Genomic DNA, 18,740 nt, shown 5'->3' on the forward strand with positions numbered 1-18,740 from the left:
ATGAATAGACACTGCAACAGAGATAAATGAGGTAGATAAATGAGACATTATGTTATGTTAAGTTTGATTATAAAAATGTTTACAAAAAGTAAAACATAAAAACATTCTCACTGTTGACTATTCTAATACTACTACTAATAATAATATACTATTTTAACCTGTCAACGTAGGAATTTAGGTGAGATATAAAGAAAGAGCAGTTTAGAAAAAACATATAGTGTCTCTGCATCAACCTCATCAGTACAGTACTTGAACTATGTCCAAATATAATTCATGTTTGTTGAGTACTGAGCAATCTTCTGTTAACTGAGGTCAAAGAAGTACTCAGAGACTTTACTTAAGTAAAAGTACCAATATAACAGTATAAAAATACAAGTTAAGGTCCTATACTCAAACCTGCTGAAGTAAAAGTATTAAAAGAAAAAGTACTACTTTTACAGGAAAGTTTCCCCTTAAACTGATAAATTTATATGTGACATTAGTAATTTTTCTGTTCTATTTTATTTATTTTTTATTGTCTCTCTCACTCTCTCTTTCTTTGTGAAAATGTGGATGATTTTACCGCTTTCGGTCTGGAGCAGTTATTTAAAGATAAAGTTTACAGGGGAATTCATTCTCTGGGGACAGTTCATAGACAACAAGCCAAAATATAAACCACTGATTTAAGCTTAAAGAATGCACGAGTTAAGGTATTTTATACGATTATCATGTGTAAAGTCCTAATCTGAAATTTAACAAACAACTGTATTTGCCAGAGAAATGTATTGGAGTGCAACACAACGCAGCATTAAACGGACTCATCTTCTCATTAACATCGGGAGGATTGTTATTTTCCACCACTGTCAGTCAACGGAGGTTTTGATATCACACCAAAATGTTTGAATAACAGCTCAATCTCAAAATACATGAATCAAATTGAAAACTAAATATTCCGAGTTTTCTGGCAGCATCGAACGCACCATGTAGCCCCTCCCACATCCGGTAAGAAACCGCTATCTGCCAGAAAAAACATCCCGAGCTGAGAACCGCTACACGGCCGCACTTTGTTGGTCTCACCGCTGGTTTATAGGTGTTTATTTGGGGGTTGGAGCCTCTCCGGACCCGCAGAGAGAACATGCCCGGGCGGAGGTAACCGTCCCGGTGCTGCTGCTGCCTCCTCGCCGGCTGAAGGACGCAGATGGAGAGGCCGGGCCGGCTGCTGTTGTTGTCCGAGCTCCGCGTCAGAAACGCCGCGAACGACGTGAGCCTGTGCCGGTCCCTGCTCACCTGGAAGAGGCGGACCTCCAGCCCGGTGTACCACCCGTTCAGACCCAGTAAGACCCGGCTGATGTGTGTGTGTGTGTGTGTGTGTGTGTGTGTGTGTGTGTGTGTGTGTGTGTGTGTGTGTGTGTGTGTGTGTGTGTGTGTCTTTATCTCCCCTGTCAGTCAGTCTGTCTGTCGGCCTCAAACGCACCGCGACATCCTGTGTCATAAACAAAGGACAGAGAGGACACAGGAGGGACATGTTGGACTCGGAGACACTGTCTGGACCTGTGGGTAACAAATAGCCCCCCACACACAGCAGGACACAGTTTGGTCACATCCGGTTACCTAACCAGGTTTCTGTGGAGGTGACTGAGGCGGGAGCAGCACAGCCAGAGCCCAGAGAACAGCTCTGGATCCAGCTCCCTGTCAAACAGACCTTCTGCTTTATTTCAGTTTCATGTACAGACCCACACATGCGGCCTGCTTTGTCTTATCCTGCTGTCCTCTGAGAACACTTACTGATTTCCATGATGTGGTTCACCTGCTGTTACTCTGCGGTGCAAAATAAGTACTTTTACTCAAATATTGAACTGTAAACTGCTGAAATCAATACTTCTGTATTACCCAGGAATCACATGACTGCCTGTGTGCAGGTCTCCTCGGCTCTGTGGAGCCTTCTGGCTTTCACTTCACTGCTGAGCTCAGTCTCAGCGCTCTCACAACCTCAGCTCTGGTGAACCCGCCGCACTCACTGGTGATTAAAGTTTAATCAAAATACCAGATATACTTCTCAGGAGCCAAAGGGAGAGTGACAACCGGACTGAACCATCCCCAGACAAACAAATGTTGCGTTCACAGCCTGTTCCTGCTGCGCCCAAAACATCAGCTACTGCAGGCGGAAGAACTAGTTTGAGGTCACAGTAGTTTAAACCTTCATTTTAGAGGAAAACATTTTACTGCACTACATTCTGGTGCTTAATCGTCTCGTGGCACAGGAAGTACACCGCTCCACCGCTCATCCTGATTGAGCAGCTGCACCATCACATGCTCAGGTTCTTTGGTTACTTTATAAATTCAGATTTGACTCATAAAACACGATAAGTCCGTTCACCTGTTGTTGGGCCCCTTGTGACCCCTCTGCTACCTTGTCAAATATCCCTGACTACGGCTCCTACCCTAGAATAAAACTACTCATCTGTTATTTAAGGAAAAGCACCTTATGAGCACAATATAAACAAAAATTAATTTATATTTACTATGTTTTATGAGCATAGAAAATGTTTTATGTTGGGATGAATTATCTTATATCTTTGTCAGGCTGTAGTGGAGTGTGCACTGGGCAGCTGTGTCATTAATATAAGTGTTAGATCAGCTTTGGTGTCAGCAGATACCAAATATTAGGAGGGAAGAGGCGACGAGTATTTCGAACAGCAGAAAAAAATGTGGTTTTAGTGGTGCTGACTAACTTAGAAACTGATATCACTCTGGGTTAATGCATGATGAATAATTTATCATCATCATAGGCTGCCATGTGAGGATGGCACCTTTTCAAGAGCCCCGAGTGGAAAACAACAACACACAAGCCCAAAGTCTTTGGTAATAAAAGTTGTGATGTCAGGTGCTGATTACCTGGTGAAGTTTGATCGGCTGTTGTCGTCATTTGCTCATAGTTGGTAGAAGTTTGTGGGTTTTTTTTTTTTAAGGAGGAGAGAAACTGGTCACTATGGCAAAGTGGATTATCCTCTAAAGCGACGAATGGGGGGAAAAAGTGTCTTTTAAAGAAGAACTTGGCTTTGAACTCGTCAGTGCCACAAGCTGCAGGATGTTGTTGTCAGGATCTCGAGCAGCTTTCTGAGAAGAGTTTTACACATGAAAGCAGCAGGAGTCAAAGACAACAAAGGGAAACTGGGTTTTCTCTGCAGATCAAACACAGCGACACGTACAAACGGGGAACTGAGCCGCAGGTCAGTCAGGCAGATTATCACCTGCATTAACCTGGGCAGGAAATGTGAAATAGTGTTTTATGTTTGACTGTGAAATTGTGCACTTGTGTGTCCAAAGCCACTTAAAATGAAAGGTGTGTCCAGGTGTGTCCTCGGTCAGACGGCTGAGCTGGGAGCTGCGGGAAAAGTGATTATTTGAATATTCAAAGCAGCAGCGCAAGAAGGTTTGAGATCAGCCTGAAGCAGCTTCAGGGTGAGACCTGCTGCCGGACCACGTCCCGAACTGATCCAGGATCAGGCAGGGGCCCCACTTTACACAGGGTTCATCAAAGATCACACTGTGGTGAAACAACAGACCTTGAAGCTCTGTGATTGGATGTTTCTTAGTGAAATGCACCATGGGAGTTGTAGTTAACTCCTCTCCTTCCCTTTTTTTATGAGCTGAGGCTTCTACCTTCGACCTCGTCTTTCGCTCTGATGACTCAGCAGGAACAGTTTCCACGTCTCGAGGACACGAACCCGACTGTGACCTCAGGAGAAACTGGACCTGGATTAACTCTGACAGTGCTGGTGCTCCGCAGCGTCTCAGCTGATCCCAGTCCAGCTGTTCAACATCCCCATAGCTTTGTGTTTCTGTTGCCAGGGCGACGGCAGACGGCAGTGTGCGTTTGTTGTGATTGTGTTTCAGCCATGAATTTTTAATCTCTGACCTGCTGCTGCTGTGAAAGTACACAGGGGTCAGTGGTGAAGAAGTACTCAGATAAGTGTACAGAAGTATTTTCAGCTACATGTTTTAAAAATACTCGTTCTGCAAAAAGGACTGATACGTTATTATCTATAACATTATAGATATTTAATATTGATCGATCAGTGTGGTAACAGCATTCCACTGTTGTAGCTGCTCGAGGTGGAGCTTGTTTTTACCACTTCATTGACAGGTTATTAGTTTAGTCCAGTGGTTCCCAATGTAGGGGTTGGGCCCCTCCAAAGGGACACCAGATAAATCTGAGGGAATTGTTTTGTTTTTTTCTTAATAATGATCATAAATTTGGATCCATTGGTTTAATCTTTACAAACGTATCAAACTTTTCCATGCAAACTGTTAATCTGAAAAGTGGAATGAAAAGGATAAATTTTCTGGGGCATCGGCAGGTTAGGGTTTGAATCCCGGCTGATCGAACCCTTTACTGCATGTCTCTCCCCCCACTCTCTCTCTCTAGCATATTTCCTGTCTCACTCAACTGTCTCTATCAAATAAAGGCGTTAAAAATGCCCAAAAAATCACCTAAAGAAATTAAATTATATTTCCTCTGAAATGTTGTGGATTAGAAATATACAATGGCAGAAAATGGACATGTAACAGTACATGTATCTCAAAATGTTGCATAGTACAAAACTTGAGTAAATGTATTCAGTCATTTTCCACCATGGACAGTGATACAGGATCAATAATTTAAGGATCAAAAACTTAAAATAAAGAATTTCTCTGTCTGGTCCAGACTGAAAAATCTCAACAGCTTTTGTTCAGACATTCATTAACCACTGATCCGTTAACTTTTCATCTAGAGCCGTGAAGATTTTTTTTTTTTTTTTTTTTTTCATGACTCTGGTTTATGATCAAACACACTAAACTGAGACGCTGAACTCGCTAACTAGACTTCACCTTGGACCCTTGACATTTTAAGGACAAATCTTTAACTGAGAAAATATTAAAAAGATCCGGGAGGGGGGGGGTTATAAGCTGACCACGGCCTCCTGGTTGAACTCTGCTCTGTGGGGTCGTCTGGTAACCGTCTGGTTCTCCCGCAGGGTTTTGTGTTCCCTCATTCCCTCGTCGACCGCAGTCAGGTAGGAGATGTTTTCCCAGGGTGCAGTGCGCCACCTCCACCTGCTGACTGCAGGTTTAGTGATTGTGTTGCTGTTGCTAGAACGTATTTCTGTGTCTGATGGCTGAACTTTGACCTCTGGTTGAGTCCTCCCAGCAACACTGTGTCGTGGACATTACGCTTCTACACGACTAAACCACAACAGCAAAGATGTTTTGTGGGAAACGTAATCAGAATCAGAGGCAATTTCTTTTTAAAGAATGAAGCTCTACATTTATTGATTTATAACGGATTCATTTATTTCATTTAAAAGTGGAGTAAAAAGAACATTCATTTAATTGAACTGATTTAATTTCCCCCCGGGGACTGATAAAGTTATAAGTTTCACATCCACAGTCCCGTCTGTGGTCTAGGCAACAAAAGCACTTTATTTAAATTTTAATAAACACATTGTTCCTGAAGTCACTGTGAACGTTTTCTGTATTAAACCAGAGCAGGATTTTCCCCCAAATTCATTCAAGATGAATTAAAAACATAATGATAAAAATAATGATAATAATCCAGTTGCTGTGTTTCCTACAAATCATATTTGCTGTCACAGTTTAGTTGCATTGACACATAATTTTTAGGATTTTTAGGGTTGAGTCCAAGACTTAACCAACAGTTTTGTTCCAAAATCTGAAAATTTCCTCTTAAGATTAAATGAAATGAGTCAGCTTCTTGTTTCTGTCAAGACTCTTAAAAATGGATCTTTAAAACCACAAAGAAGAAGCTGAACTGAATCCCAGACTGGTGTCAAACCCCCATCATTAGTTTCAGTTTCACGAGTTCGTCTTGATCTGATGAAGATTCTGTGTCACCAGAGTGAAATCATGTTTTGGAATAAAACTCAGTTGTAGCTTTAGTCGTCCTCCTCGCTGCTCCTGGTTCATGTGTAGTTGGGCTGATTCCGCTCACCCAGTCTGTAGGTTAATGTGCTGCTGCTGCTTCCTGCAGTGAAATCCTGTTTAAGCGACAATCTTTAAAGGAGCAGTTCAACATTTTGGTACAGTAACTCCGACCTTTACCAGCTGACCACAGAGAGAAATTAAAACCTGCAACTCGTCACATTTGAGCTCAGATCATTTGTGCTTTAGGAGCAGGCAGTTGAAGCTATGGATTGTGCAAAAGATACACACATGCATATTAAACAGAATATATGAAATGTCAGTAGTGCAGATGATCATGTCATTTTTTAGTTATAATACACGAGCACGTGGATGAATCAAATGCAGCTGTGTTAAAGCAGAACGAGCAGCATGTGGATGAAGGAGATCTCATTGTCCTCCACAGACACAAACAGGCTTTATCGTGGTTTAAGAAACTCATTTCTATCTGAAGCGTCTGTGACACTGCTCTCAGCCAAATTTCCAGGTATTTATAAGATTGAACAATTTCAATTTCAGTACAATTCAGTGCACGTATGGCAGGGAAATGTTAACTGGAATCATGGGTTCTTGAGAATGAAGCGTCGGTACAAGCTTTAAATGATGCAGAGATGAAGGCAGATTGTAATCTGTTGAAGAGGAGCCAAACAAGGTCACGACTACATCTAATGGATGTGATGAGTCTGTGCTGGAGTGATAATATTGGTGATGGAGAGTGTCAGTGGTAAAGGAGCCAGCGCCGCCTCCTCAGTGACAGTTGAAGCCACAGACATGGTCACAGCTCTGCAGCGTCTCAGTTCATGTTCCCTCGTCACATCTTGGGTTTCCCAGTTCGTCGTCTCTGTGGAAGCAGCAGCAGCAGCAGCAGGGTGTCACTCCGGAAAGTTGATCCATGCATCAATTTCCCCCTCACACCCTCAGGGTTAACGTTATATAACGTGTTTGTGCAAACATCTGTCATAAGGCACAGATGCGTCATGTGGCCGACAGGTGACCGAAGGCCTGAAGTCACCTGCAGTTTGTTTTCTTTATCTCAGTCTGACCTGATAGAAGCTTTACAGTGTGTAGCTTTGTGTTGGTGCTTTATAATAGTTTATATATTATAATATTGATACCACAGATTGTGAGGAGATGTTTTTATGGAGCCTGTAAGTATTAAAAAAATGTTTTTCATGTGAATGACTAGTAAAGTAATAATGTGGGAAATAAATCTTTCTGTTTTCTGTTTTATCATTTGCTTTACTTTGTGTATAGACATAAATAAATGATAAATGCATTTGCTCTTTGACTTTGCTTTTCACTGTATTTCCACTGTTGTCAACTCTTTTGTTTTTTTTTTTTTTGGATATGTAAATGTGTCTGTGTCTGTGTGCACTTTGCTGCTTTACAACCTTTTTCCCCCATTTGGTTTCAGTTCATGTCTTTAAATATCTTGTGAAACTTGCTGCATCACCGGAAACATTTGATTTTATTTCGGTCACAGTTGACCTCAGACCTGAAACTGGAAGTGACAGTTAACCTGCTGTGTGATGGTGCGTTCAAGTGCCACAGAGAGGCTCTGAAATCTGATGTGCAAGAGGCGGCTGCTTGATTGTAAAGCTAACTGTGTGTGTGTGTGTGTGTGTGTGTGTGTGTTGTTCAGGTGTGTTTCACAGTGTGTCAGTGTCAGAGATCATTTCTGTCAGAGAGGAAGAGGAGGAGAACATCAGCAAACAAAGAAACAATGGCAGCTGGAAAAAGATCAAAGAGGGGGAAGGAAAGGACTACAGGCAGGCCTTCACAGGTACACACACCTGGAAACACACACACATCTGGAAATATAGTTAAAACACCTGGAAACACATTTAACACATCTGGAAACAGTAAAATAAAACATCTGGAAACACACCTGTAATCTGTTCTGAGTACTCTGAGAGTTCTGACTGAAAGAAGAAACATGAGAATAAATTATTCAAAATATCTTTATTATAACCTCGGTGACCAACATGCACTTCCTGTAGTACTTCACAGTAAAAGCATCCCATTAGCTCACAGGTGAAATGTTTTATTATTTAGAAAAGTTTGTTACAATCTGAAATTTATTGCATCATTAATGACTAAAAAGTCACTTCATCAGTTTTGACTTTGTGTGTGTGTGTGTGTGTGTGTGTGTGTGTGTGTGTGTGTGTGTGTGTGTGTGTGTGTGTGTGTGGGTTTCAGTGTTGTACGTGGAGAGGTGTCGGCAGCACCGCTGGCGGTGTGCTGAGGTCACCTTTACATGTCCAGATGCCGCGCTGTGTCAACGCTGGGTCAGCAGCATCAGAGAGCAGCTCGCCGCCATCAGTACGACTTCACACCAACACACACTGACCAACACACACTGACTAACGCACACAAACACTGACTAATGCTGCATTCACACACACGGCTGATATTCATTGTCCAGCAGCAGCAGAGGATAGAAATTACAAACTCAACACTCGGGAGAGACCAGATCCTGACAACTACTTTGTATCTGTGTATGTGAACGCACCGTAATAAACACTTAATTGTTGCCAGAAACTGTCAGTAACACGTTTGTTGTTTACAGCCAATAGACCCAAACACCTGCTGATCTACATCAACCCGTATGGCGGGAAACAACAGGGCAAACGCATCTACGAGCAGAAGGTCGCCCCGCTGTTCGCCGAGGCCGGCGTCTCCACAGACGTCATCGGTACGTCCTGCATTACATCTACAGCTTCCTGTGTCAGGGATTATACATCTCAACATGTTATATTTGTATGTTTGTTGTCACAGTAACGGAGTACGCCAATCATGCGAGGGATCACCTGAGGACAGAGGCGGAGCTGAAGAAGTACGATGGGTGAGTTATGTAAACATTTAAGATTTAAGATCTCTGCAACAGCTAGCAGCTAAAATTAGAACCACGTCCAGGGACCAGATGAGGTTCGAATGGCAAGAGAGAGAATATAATACCTTTATTTATATCAGGTAACAAAGGGGTTTACATATGATAAAAAAAAGTACGGACTTTCATTAACATTGATAATTAGTTTTGTTTCTCTTTTGTAAGTTCCTGCTAAAGTTTCATGTTTCACCTCTGACCCCCTCTCAGCGTGGTGTGTGTCGGAGGGGACGGCATGTTCAGTGAGATGATCCACGGGCTGATCTGGAGGACACAGATCGACGGCGGTGTAGATCCAAACTGTCCGGATGAAACGCTGCTTCCCTGCTCGCTTCGCATCGGTATCATTCCTGCAGGTCAGAAACACAGATGTGACTCCTGCTGCTTTTATTTTTTTGGCTTGTTGTTGATTAAAATGCAGTCTCGCAGAGGTCACTGAGGATGTTAAAGAGGTTGATCTATAAAAGGTCTATAAGGGTCTTTGAAGAGGTTGCAGAGGTCACTGAGGAGGCTCCTGGGATCCTTGAGTGAGGTACAGTAGCCTGTAGCATCATAGATGTTGCTATGGTTACCCACAGCTCTGGAGTCCAGGTTAATTTTGCTTAATATTTGACAACTTTCGATGCAATAATTTTTGTCTTACCCAGCATGCACGGTATTATTTTTCAGCACTATGCACACTATGTTTGAGTTGAACACAGTTGAGTTGATAGACAGCTGACAGCCAATCAGAGAGCTTGATTCTCTGTTTCCAGGATTTAAATGCAGATATAGATTGTGGCCTCATTCCTCAGTTTGTTTGCGTCCTTTCTGTTTTCTGTTGTTAAGTGCTCTATAAATACACACAGTCATGAGGGAGACACTATTCTCTGCAGCAGCCGCAGAGGAGGAAGCAGCTCACCTGGTTAATTAATGGTTGCTGTGATTGGTGCAGTTGTGAGTGAGCGTTGTTGTAATGAGACAGTAAGTCAGGCTAACATGCTGTTATCAGGCTAAAATAGTCTTATTAAATCTTATTCAGCTAGTTAAGATCTTTGAAAGCAGCTTGAGGATTGATTTGCTGATTCTGATGATGTTATCTTGCTCTTTAAATACAGGAAAAGTTGAAAGTGATCAGCACCCAGACGAGGCGTCCACCAGAACAATATTCATGCACATAGTTCTCCTTCAGACAATCTGTTTGTTTGTTTGTTTCAGGTTCAACAGACTGTATCTGCTTCGCCACTGTGGGCACCAACGACCCCGTGACCTCTGCACTGCACATCATCGTGGGTCAGTCACATCAACTTTGACATGAGTGACCTGCGGGGATTAAATTTAATAGCATTTTTTTTTTTAATGCAGACCTCATAAAACAGATTTCTTGTCAAAACATGTCATTATTTCCCAAATAGATTCTCCACATTGCACCACATTAGTTCCACCGATCCTGGATGTGACCAACCGTGCCAAATTTGGTCAAAATTGAATAATATTATAATATTATCTCAGCATTATATTGTTCAAATGTCACCAGATGTGTTTTCCATATCAGTTTGTCCTCCAAATTCAGTTCAGTTTTAAAATGTTATTTATAATGTTACTTTTCTTTCCATGGTCTCATACAGCCATCTAATAGGCTCTGAGCATGCCTGGATTTACAAACAAAGGCATGTTACACCACCAGCCTTATTTAGTAATACTCCTGCCTTCCCTATCACCCTGGGTCGGTATTATTCTGAGTTGAACCCCGGTATACCTGTTGTTATACCTGTATTCCATGTTGATATGTTGATGTGTGCTTATGTGTGTGTTCAGGAGACTCTCAGCCTATGGACGTGTGCTCGGTTCACCACAACAACACGTTCCTGCGATACTCCGTTTCCCTACTGGGATACGGTTTCTACGGCGACGTGTTAACTGACAGTGAGAGGAAGAGATGGATGGGACCGGCCAGATACGACTTCTCAGGTAAAGACGTGACTTGTGTTAAGCGGTGAGAGCGTGAAGGGTTTGAGGGGAAACCTGTGATATTAGTTAAAATCCTGGAAACGTAAGAAACAAGAGAATGTGAGGTTACAAACACATTGCAGGACCCAGCAATAAAAAAAAAAGACAGAACAGACTGTGTCCTGATGATCCCATTCATTAATGTGTAAACTGGTTTCATGTTGACTCCTGCAGGTCTGAAAATGTTCCTGACTCATCATTATTACGAAGGAACAGTGTCCTACCTGCCGGCCAGGGGCATCATAGGAACGCCACGAGACGCCGCCAGGTGTCGATCGGGGTGAGAGAGACGCTATGTGACAGTGTGTTTTAAAGAAAAATGCTCTGTTTACACATTCCATTTGTACTTGACCAGCTCATGGTTGAACTTAAAACTCATATTAATCTAGTATATATTAATCATATTAATCAGGTTTGCTACCACTTAATTTTAGGGGCCAGAGCTGGTTTGCTTCAGTTTAATTTAGCATCCAGAACTGTGTAGTTCATGTTAGTAAGTAGTAGGAAGTTAATTATAGCAAATTTCTGCTCTGGTTAAATATCCATTTAGCTTAGCAGCAGTTTGGTTCAAGTTAGTTCCAGTTTCAGTTAAGCAGCCAAAATATTTAGTTTCTAGCTGTTCATTTTGGAAACTATAATAGTTTGGTTAAAATTAGCTTAGTTTCAGTCGGCTAACACTTTAGTTTAGGAGCTAACATAATTTGGTTCATCCTATCTAATGGTTCAGTTTAGCAACCACAGCTGTTTTGTTCAGGTTTAGAAGCTAAAAAGATTTGATAAAGGCTAGCTAACATTTTAGTCAAGTAGCTAAACAGTTCAGTCTAGGTTTGATAATGTTTTGGTTTAGCAGCAAAACGGTTTGATTAAAGTTAGGTCATGGTTCAGTTTGGCATCCTTAACTTTTTAGTTAAGTTTGGTATCTATAACTGTTTGGTTCAGGTAATTTAACAACCAACACTATCTGGTGCGCTGAAGTCTAGCACAGTTAAATCTACCTATCTGATCTGGATTACGGCTAAAATATTTAGATTTAGTTTAGCAGCTTGAATTCCGCTGAGGTTAGCTAAGGATTTGACTCAGGTGTGCAACAGCTGCACTTAGTAGCTACAACAGTTTGGCTGTAGTTAACCTGATCTAACTACTGTTGTTTCCTACTTTTTTGTGATAACATCCGGTTTGTAAATGTCTGTATGTCTGTGAATCTCCAGCTGTGTGGTTTGTCAGCACAACGGGCAAGTGCTATCAGAAAGATCTGAGAGGTGCGAGATGGATGAAGCATCAGAGTGCGGTGAGTTCAACAGATCCCTTATCCAGAGCGGCTAGGTTTTAAGAAAATAACTGAGCAGTCCATGGGCCAGTGATACTGAAAACAAGGGAACACAAAAATGCAAAAATGGCTTCATCAAAAGTGAAAGTAATAGAGCTCCTAACAACTTAAAAGCTGTATAATTGTCATAGCTTGTTGTAAATTCGAATATATTTATACTGTATTTGGAAAAAAGTGGGCCATGAATAGAGCCCAGGGGTATGCCACAGCATGATCCTTTCCACACTAAACTAAAATTTCTAGCTTAACATGCGTCTATTCTCTTCTTAAAGTTGACAAAACAAGATTACCTCAGTGTCAATCCATTCAGTAGCTGTTCTGGGTTTTTCAGTCCTATCCCATAATCTTCATCAGCAGATGTCATGGAATTGCAGATGTTAAAATATTTTTTTTCATTTTTCTGAGCAAGAACTTCTCATACATATTGTCTTGAAAATTGAGGTTCAAAGTTCAATCTTGACCTTGGAAACAGCAGCGCACAGAGAAATCTCAGCTCAAGGTCCATTTAGTCGCTGTTCTGGAGGTTTCAGTCAAGGTCATCAAATACGACGTTCCCAGAGTCAAGAATAAACTTTGAATGTCAACTTTTTGAAGTTATTCAGCATGTTGTGTGATCAAAGGTTTGGCAGCAGGAACACTGAGAAAGGTCAGCACTGTCTTTTTGTGGGGTTTGTTCCAGAGAGTGACGGTGAGTGGAGGACGATCCGCGGGAAGTTCCTGGCTATAAACGCTGCCAGTATGAGTTGTGCTTGTCCTCGCAGTCCCAAAGGCCTCTCACCTGCCGCTCACCTGGCCGACGGCACCACCGACCTCATCCTGGTCCGAAAATGTTCCCGCTTCGATTTTCTCAGACACCTCCTCCGACACACCAGCAAAGACGACCAGGTAAGACTCAGAGGACAACAAATCAGTTAGGGCTGGAACAAACGATTATTTTCATTATTTATTTATTTATCTGCCAATCACTGATATTGATAAAGGTTGAGCACATTCTTATGTTGCAGTTGCACCTGTTTCCTCCAGATCTCCCTCACCATCTTCTTCCCTCCTTTCACACAGTTTGACCTGACCTTTGTTGAGGTCCACCGGGTACGACGTTTCCGCTTCACGCCGCGTCACTGCCAGAGCGACTCGGACCTGGAGCTCGACATGCTGGAGAACAACAAACGCCAGATCTTCAGCCAGATCTGCCGAGACCACCCGGCTTGTGGCTGTGCCCCCGCCTACAGCAGCTGGAACTGCGACGGCGAGATCCTGACCCACACAGCCATCGATGTCAGGTACCACAGCCCTCTGGGATTTTCTTACTTTGCCATTTTCAAATATTATTTATCCACTTTAGATTTCTTTTAATACCTAACACCTTTTCCTCTTTCTTTTCCCCCAGAGTGCACTGCCAGTTGATCAAGCTGTTTGCACGAGGAATCGAAGAACCGGCTGTGTTCGAGGATCTCACCAACCCCTGTGCAATATAGACCCATGTCCCCAGTATTCCCTGTTAGACACTGGAGTCGTCTCTCTCTGTTTGTCTGCCTACAACACTCCTGCTGTCATCACACAACCGCTCATCACATCCTTTACCAGGAGACTCGACAGGATTTGCTCTGACGTAATTTTACTTCCTGGGTTTAAAAGTACAACATAAGTTTCCTTAAATCACCCCGAACAGCTTTAAATGTATTTGAGAAACAATCACGAATGTATAGACCTGTAAAGATTCACCCTCAGATTTTGGATTTGTTGTGACACTGAGGGTTTTTTGGTGTGAACAGCTGAATGGTTGCTCGGTGTCTGGCACCTGATTTATTTTTAATATTGATCTCCAATCCTGAAACTGAGATGTATGACAGCGTTTCTTCTCCGTAATCGTCGTATCATGACTTGATGATCTTGATGTCTTAGTAATGTAATGTGTAACCAGAGAGCAACTGATATAGTTGGAAAAAGGTCAAAGCAACATGGACTCATTGCATGGCTGTGTTGTCCTGCATCTCACTGCCTGTAGAACTCAGCTCCAGTTTTAATGTCCGGTCTCTTTTTTTCTTGAAGTCAGACTTGTTTTGAGCTTGGAGTCGTATTGTTGACAGTTTGACTCTTTTCCCTCTGTCTTCTGACAGTTTGGACTCTGATCTGTCCTGACTCAGACTTGTCTCTCTCTTGGGGGTGTTTTGACCCAGACTTGTAATGACTCAGATTTGTCTCGGCCTAGTAGGTGTCCGGACTTGGACTTGTCTAAGTCTTGTGGTACTTTAACTCAGGCTTGTAATGAGACAGACTTATGTGTCTCATATGTGTCTTGACTCAAATTTGTCTGAGTCTTGTGGGTGTTCTGACCTGGACTTGTTCTGACTCTGACTTCTCTCGTTCTCATATGTGCCTGCATTGTGACTTGTCTCAGTCTTGTGGATGGTTTGACCCGGACTTGTCCTGGCTCGTACCTGTCTTATTGGTTGTTTTGAACTGGATTCTCTGGATCTTGTGACCATTTTGACTCAGACTTGTCTTGATTTTGTGGCTGTTTATACTGACGCTTGTCACGAGTCTCGTGTGTGTCCAGACTCAGTCTCGCTTCGATCCTGTGGACACTCTGACTCTGAGTAGCTCTGGTTTCATTGGTGTGTTTAGATTCCAACTTGTTTCTGTCTCGGCTACAAGTCTAACCTGTTACAGTCTTTTGTCTTGACCAACTCCAGATTGGAGAGGCTGCTGTCAGTCAGATGTAAAGTGGTCTCAACTACAGCCCTTCTGCAGATAAGAATATCGAGTCTTTGTATTTATTCAGCAAATAAGTAGATTAGAAACTACTACATAAATGTTAGCTTGTTTGCACTTTTTAAATAGTTTTAATTATTTTAAATACATATGTTTTAAGGCTGCCAGACACCTTCCAGTCATTCCCAGGGTCATGTGATCACTAGGGGTTCATGAAAAGTAGAAACTAAATCTCATGCATGTGGTCAGTACTTGAAGGGAAAAATGACGCTGACAGGTGATTTGTTTTCAACTGCTGATTTTCCTTAAACAGTCACCATGTTGTTCTTCAGCTGTGTGAGGGTTTCTGTTACATTCTGCTTCTCAATCTCCATGTCTCTCAGGAAAACCTGAGCTCAATCGTAGCTATGAAATCATATTTTTTTACACACACTAATTCCCAGCAATTGAGAAAAAACTGACGAAAAATCTCAAAATTTAAATTCAGACAAGAAATGTTGTCAGTCAAGCTGGTCGTGGCTGAGTTAATCGCATGAATGTTTTTAATCTTGATATGCAAATGGTCTCAGTCGGCACAAACACATGACACAAAGGAAGTCGTCTTGAGAATTTTTGCTTTAACACCAAACAAACTGTGCAGATCTGTCTTCAAGATGAGCTGAAGATGTAGCTGTACCTTCAAATTACTGTCAGTGTGATGTGATGTTCTGACCTGGTCCGTTTGGTTCATTTTGTTTCATAAAACCTCAAGATAATCATCTGAACCTTCCACAAATCAAACAACAAATCAACAGACACAAACATATTTCTGCAAAATGGCTTCAGAACTTTTCCACCTTCTAAGTTTAAAAATATGTATTTGGATGATTGTGACGTTCCTCACGATGAGATACACTAAATGGCCAAAAGTCATATTTGATAGTTGAACAGCTTATTACAAAACCATAGACTTTAGTCATCTGCTGTAACAACCTCCACTCTTCTGGATTTATGCTCTTCAACAGTTTATTCACCTGGATGTTGGGATTCGCTCCCATTCAACCACAAAATGCATTAACAAGGTCCATCGCTCATGTTGGCCTGGTTCACAGTTGGTGTTCCAGTTCAAAGGTGTTGGATGGGGTTGAGGTCAGACCTCTGTGCAGGTCTCCCACACCAGACTAGGAAATTATTTCTTTAAAAACACTTTTGTCGAAAATGTAATTGTGCTGTAACATTAAGATTTAAATCCTCTGGTAACAAAGGCCACAAGCCAAGAAAACAAAAACACTACACCTCAGGCTGTTGTTCAGACTTTTCTCTTGTTAAGTGTTGGATGATTTTATGTTATAATAATTCAAATAAAACAGTCTGATCTGACATAGACATATTCAGCCTGTGTGAGGGGTAATTAACAATATGAAGAGGGACATCCATATACTTTTGGCCATATATTTCACACTTTTCTTTCTGCTTGTGAATAAATGAATCCATCTCGCTGTGAGAAATAAATATTGTTTCACTTATGTAGATTTAACAAAAAAAGAATTGTGAATGTTATTGATTGTATTAGTGAAAGGTTCATGTTATTGATTTTGTGAAGTTTTGTGAATCCTGGTTGTGTTTTTAAAAAAAAAAAAAAAAAGCTTTTCTGTAAAGTCCAGTGTTGATAGACACGCTGTAGAGACACTAGTTTTTATTTTGAAATGTTCAAAGTGGACAGCTCTGAGCTTGTTGTAACCTGTCAACTCGCTCTGTAGCTGCTGCTCATTGTGTCCAAAACATAATCTAAAGACAGCAGCATTAAATTGATGATATTCTACTTTTAGATTCATGTTTTTCCATATTTACTAATCATATTCACAGCGAAGTTGCACAAAATCTGAGGATGGTGACGTCAATCTATCCATCATTTTGGTTCACAGATCTGTTCACATCATCAAAAATGTCCCAGTTTTATTCCTGCTCTCCAGAGGATGACAAACTTTACATTTTTAGCTCCACTACTGTTAAGGCCTGGAGAATCTGTAAACCATCAGGATATTGTTCGTACTCATTGCAGCTTCTAGGGGACACGGTCATGGAAAACATAAATGAAGTAGATATAATATGATGACTTACTTTATATCCATCCAACAGGAATTCATCTATCAGCACTGGACAGTCAGACTCTGGATGCTGTTTGTTTTTGTATTTTTTTTTCCCCCCCTACAGTTTGTTCTGACCAGCAGTCCTGTTTCCTCCCTGCTGATGTCGAGCTGGACTCAAACTGATGGAGGAGGGAACCAGTAGCAGCTCACGGTGCTCCAAAACACCGATCAATCACCTTTCAGCTTTGTCCTGATTTTAATCTGACCAAATACCAGCCGGGGGTTTCATGGTGTAGCTGTTTCTCTGTGACGGTTGTAGCTCAGCCTACAGGTCTTCACAGGTCCAAAATGTTGGACCCACTCCAGGTAGACCCATGGAAAACCTACATACATTTATTTTTAAGGAAAGAGATTTAAAGATTTAAAGGGACCTGAGGACAGACAGAACCGGTCTGAATTGGACCCAAAGATACTTGACCGTATCTAAAATGTGGTGGATCTGACCAGAAGCAAACAGAACGAACACCAGCACTGGCAACAGCACGATGCAACAGAACAGCAGGACCCTCACAGACCTGACTCGGGTCTCAGTTAGAGCCTTGGTTCCTGGTGGCCGAGTGGATCTGTGAAGACCTTAAGCTCAGTCGTCTGTCTCATGTTGATTTATGTCTTAATTTCGTGTAATTATGCACAGTCAAAGTCTGGATCTTTGCTGTAAAAACCTAACCAACAAACCAAATGTGCGCACACAGAGGTCGACTGATGACAGATGACTGAAGTGGATTTTTAATTAGGAGAGGATAGAAAATTATTAACATTTAGCTGACTGAAATCATTAATTTAACATATTTGGGCTTTAGTATTAGCACAAATTTAGTTTCCAATTTAGCATCAAAGCAGACCCTTGTAAATGAATTTGCATGTTTTGTGAAATGCTGGAAGCTTGGAGAAATATTCTTGGTGAGATACTGAAACGCCAACGTGCTATTTAGCCATAGTCACCTACTTAACTAGCTCAGCTGCTAACAAGAAGTAGCTTAACTGTCCAACCAGAATACCTGGTCGACTTACTACCAGCTAATGTCGCACACACAGACTACACAGCCACAAAAGGTTCAGCAACAAAAGAAAATTTATCTTTGCGTCTGCACAAAAGAGGTGTTGCTAGATGCTTGGTGACGTACCAACGTCTCACTGGGCTGGTCAGTGAACTCATAAATTCACACAGTTTATTCAAAAGACATATGTGTCTCATAACTGTCTGTAAAATATTTGTTAATACATCCGACAGAATCGCAGAAAGAAACGAGACAAAAATTGAAATTAACCGATTTAATTTTGAAATCTTGCTCATAAATGCTGACACGACTGGGACCTTTAAAGACAGTTAGACATGTGAAAACATAGATTAGAGAACATCTCTAGTGTTGTTTGGTGTTTTGCTAACATGTAGAATGAAGCATTCATTATTTTTAGCACTGATTCATCTTATCTATCTTTCCAAAGTGTTTCTTCAACCTCTTTCTTGGCTTCTTACTGAAGAAATTCTGAATGAAGCATTAGTTAATCCCAGTTTAAAGCCTCCTCTCTTAACAGGGAATATATTCATTTTCAACACTGTAGTTTAACCTGACACTGAAAATTATTTAGATTTAATCAGTCGACCTCTCGCTGTATTCTGAGCTGTAACTGATCTTTACCTTCTGCTGTAGCTGTTTCATTATCAGGAATTAAAAACATACTCAGCTCTTATTGTGTGTCTTATTCTTGACATCAGACCATCACTGGTGAAAGGATGACTGTAATTACAAACACT

General features: G+C 41.5%; 1 protein-coding gene across 1 annotated transcript; it reads left to right on the forward strand.

The window, feature by feature from the left end:
* Positions 1-998: 998 nt before the first annotated feature.
* LOC139606517 (ceramide kinase-like) lies at positions 999-15,642 on the forward strand. The gene is made up of 13 exons (XM_071458730.1): positions 999-1,313; positions 7,583-7,723; positions 8,140-8,262; positions 8,510-8,635; positions 8,719-8,785; positions 9,038-9,183; positions 10,025-10,099; positions 10,625-10,777; positions 10,991-11,096; positions 12,025-12,104; positions 12,823-13,028; positions 13,203-13,423; positions 13,531-15,642. The coding sequence occupies exons 1-13, from the start codon at positions 1,178-1,180 to the stop codon at positions 13,616-13,618; spliced, it is 1,668 nt and encodes a 555-aa protein (XP_071314831.1). The 5' UTR covers positions 999-1,177; the 3' UTR covers positions 13,619-15,642.
* The last annotated feature ends 3,098 nt before the right edge of the window (positions 15,643-18,740 follow it).

This window comes from Trachinotus anak, unplaced genomic scaffold, assembly GCF_046630095.1.
Source record: "Trachinotus anak isolate AG129_WGS33_773 ecotype Australia unplaced genomic scaffold, CSIRO_AGI_Tana_v1 ptg000002l, whole genome shotgun sequence".
Lineage (NCBI taxonomy): Eukaryota > Metazoa > Chordata > Actinopteri > Carangiformes > Carangidae > Trachinotus > Trachinotus anak.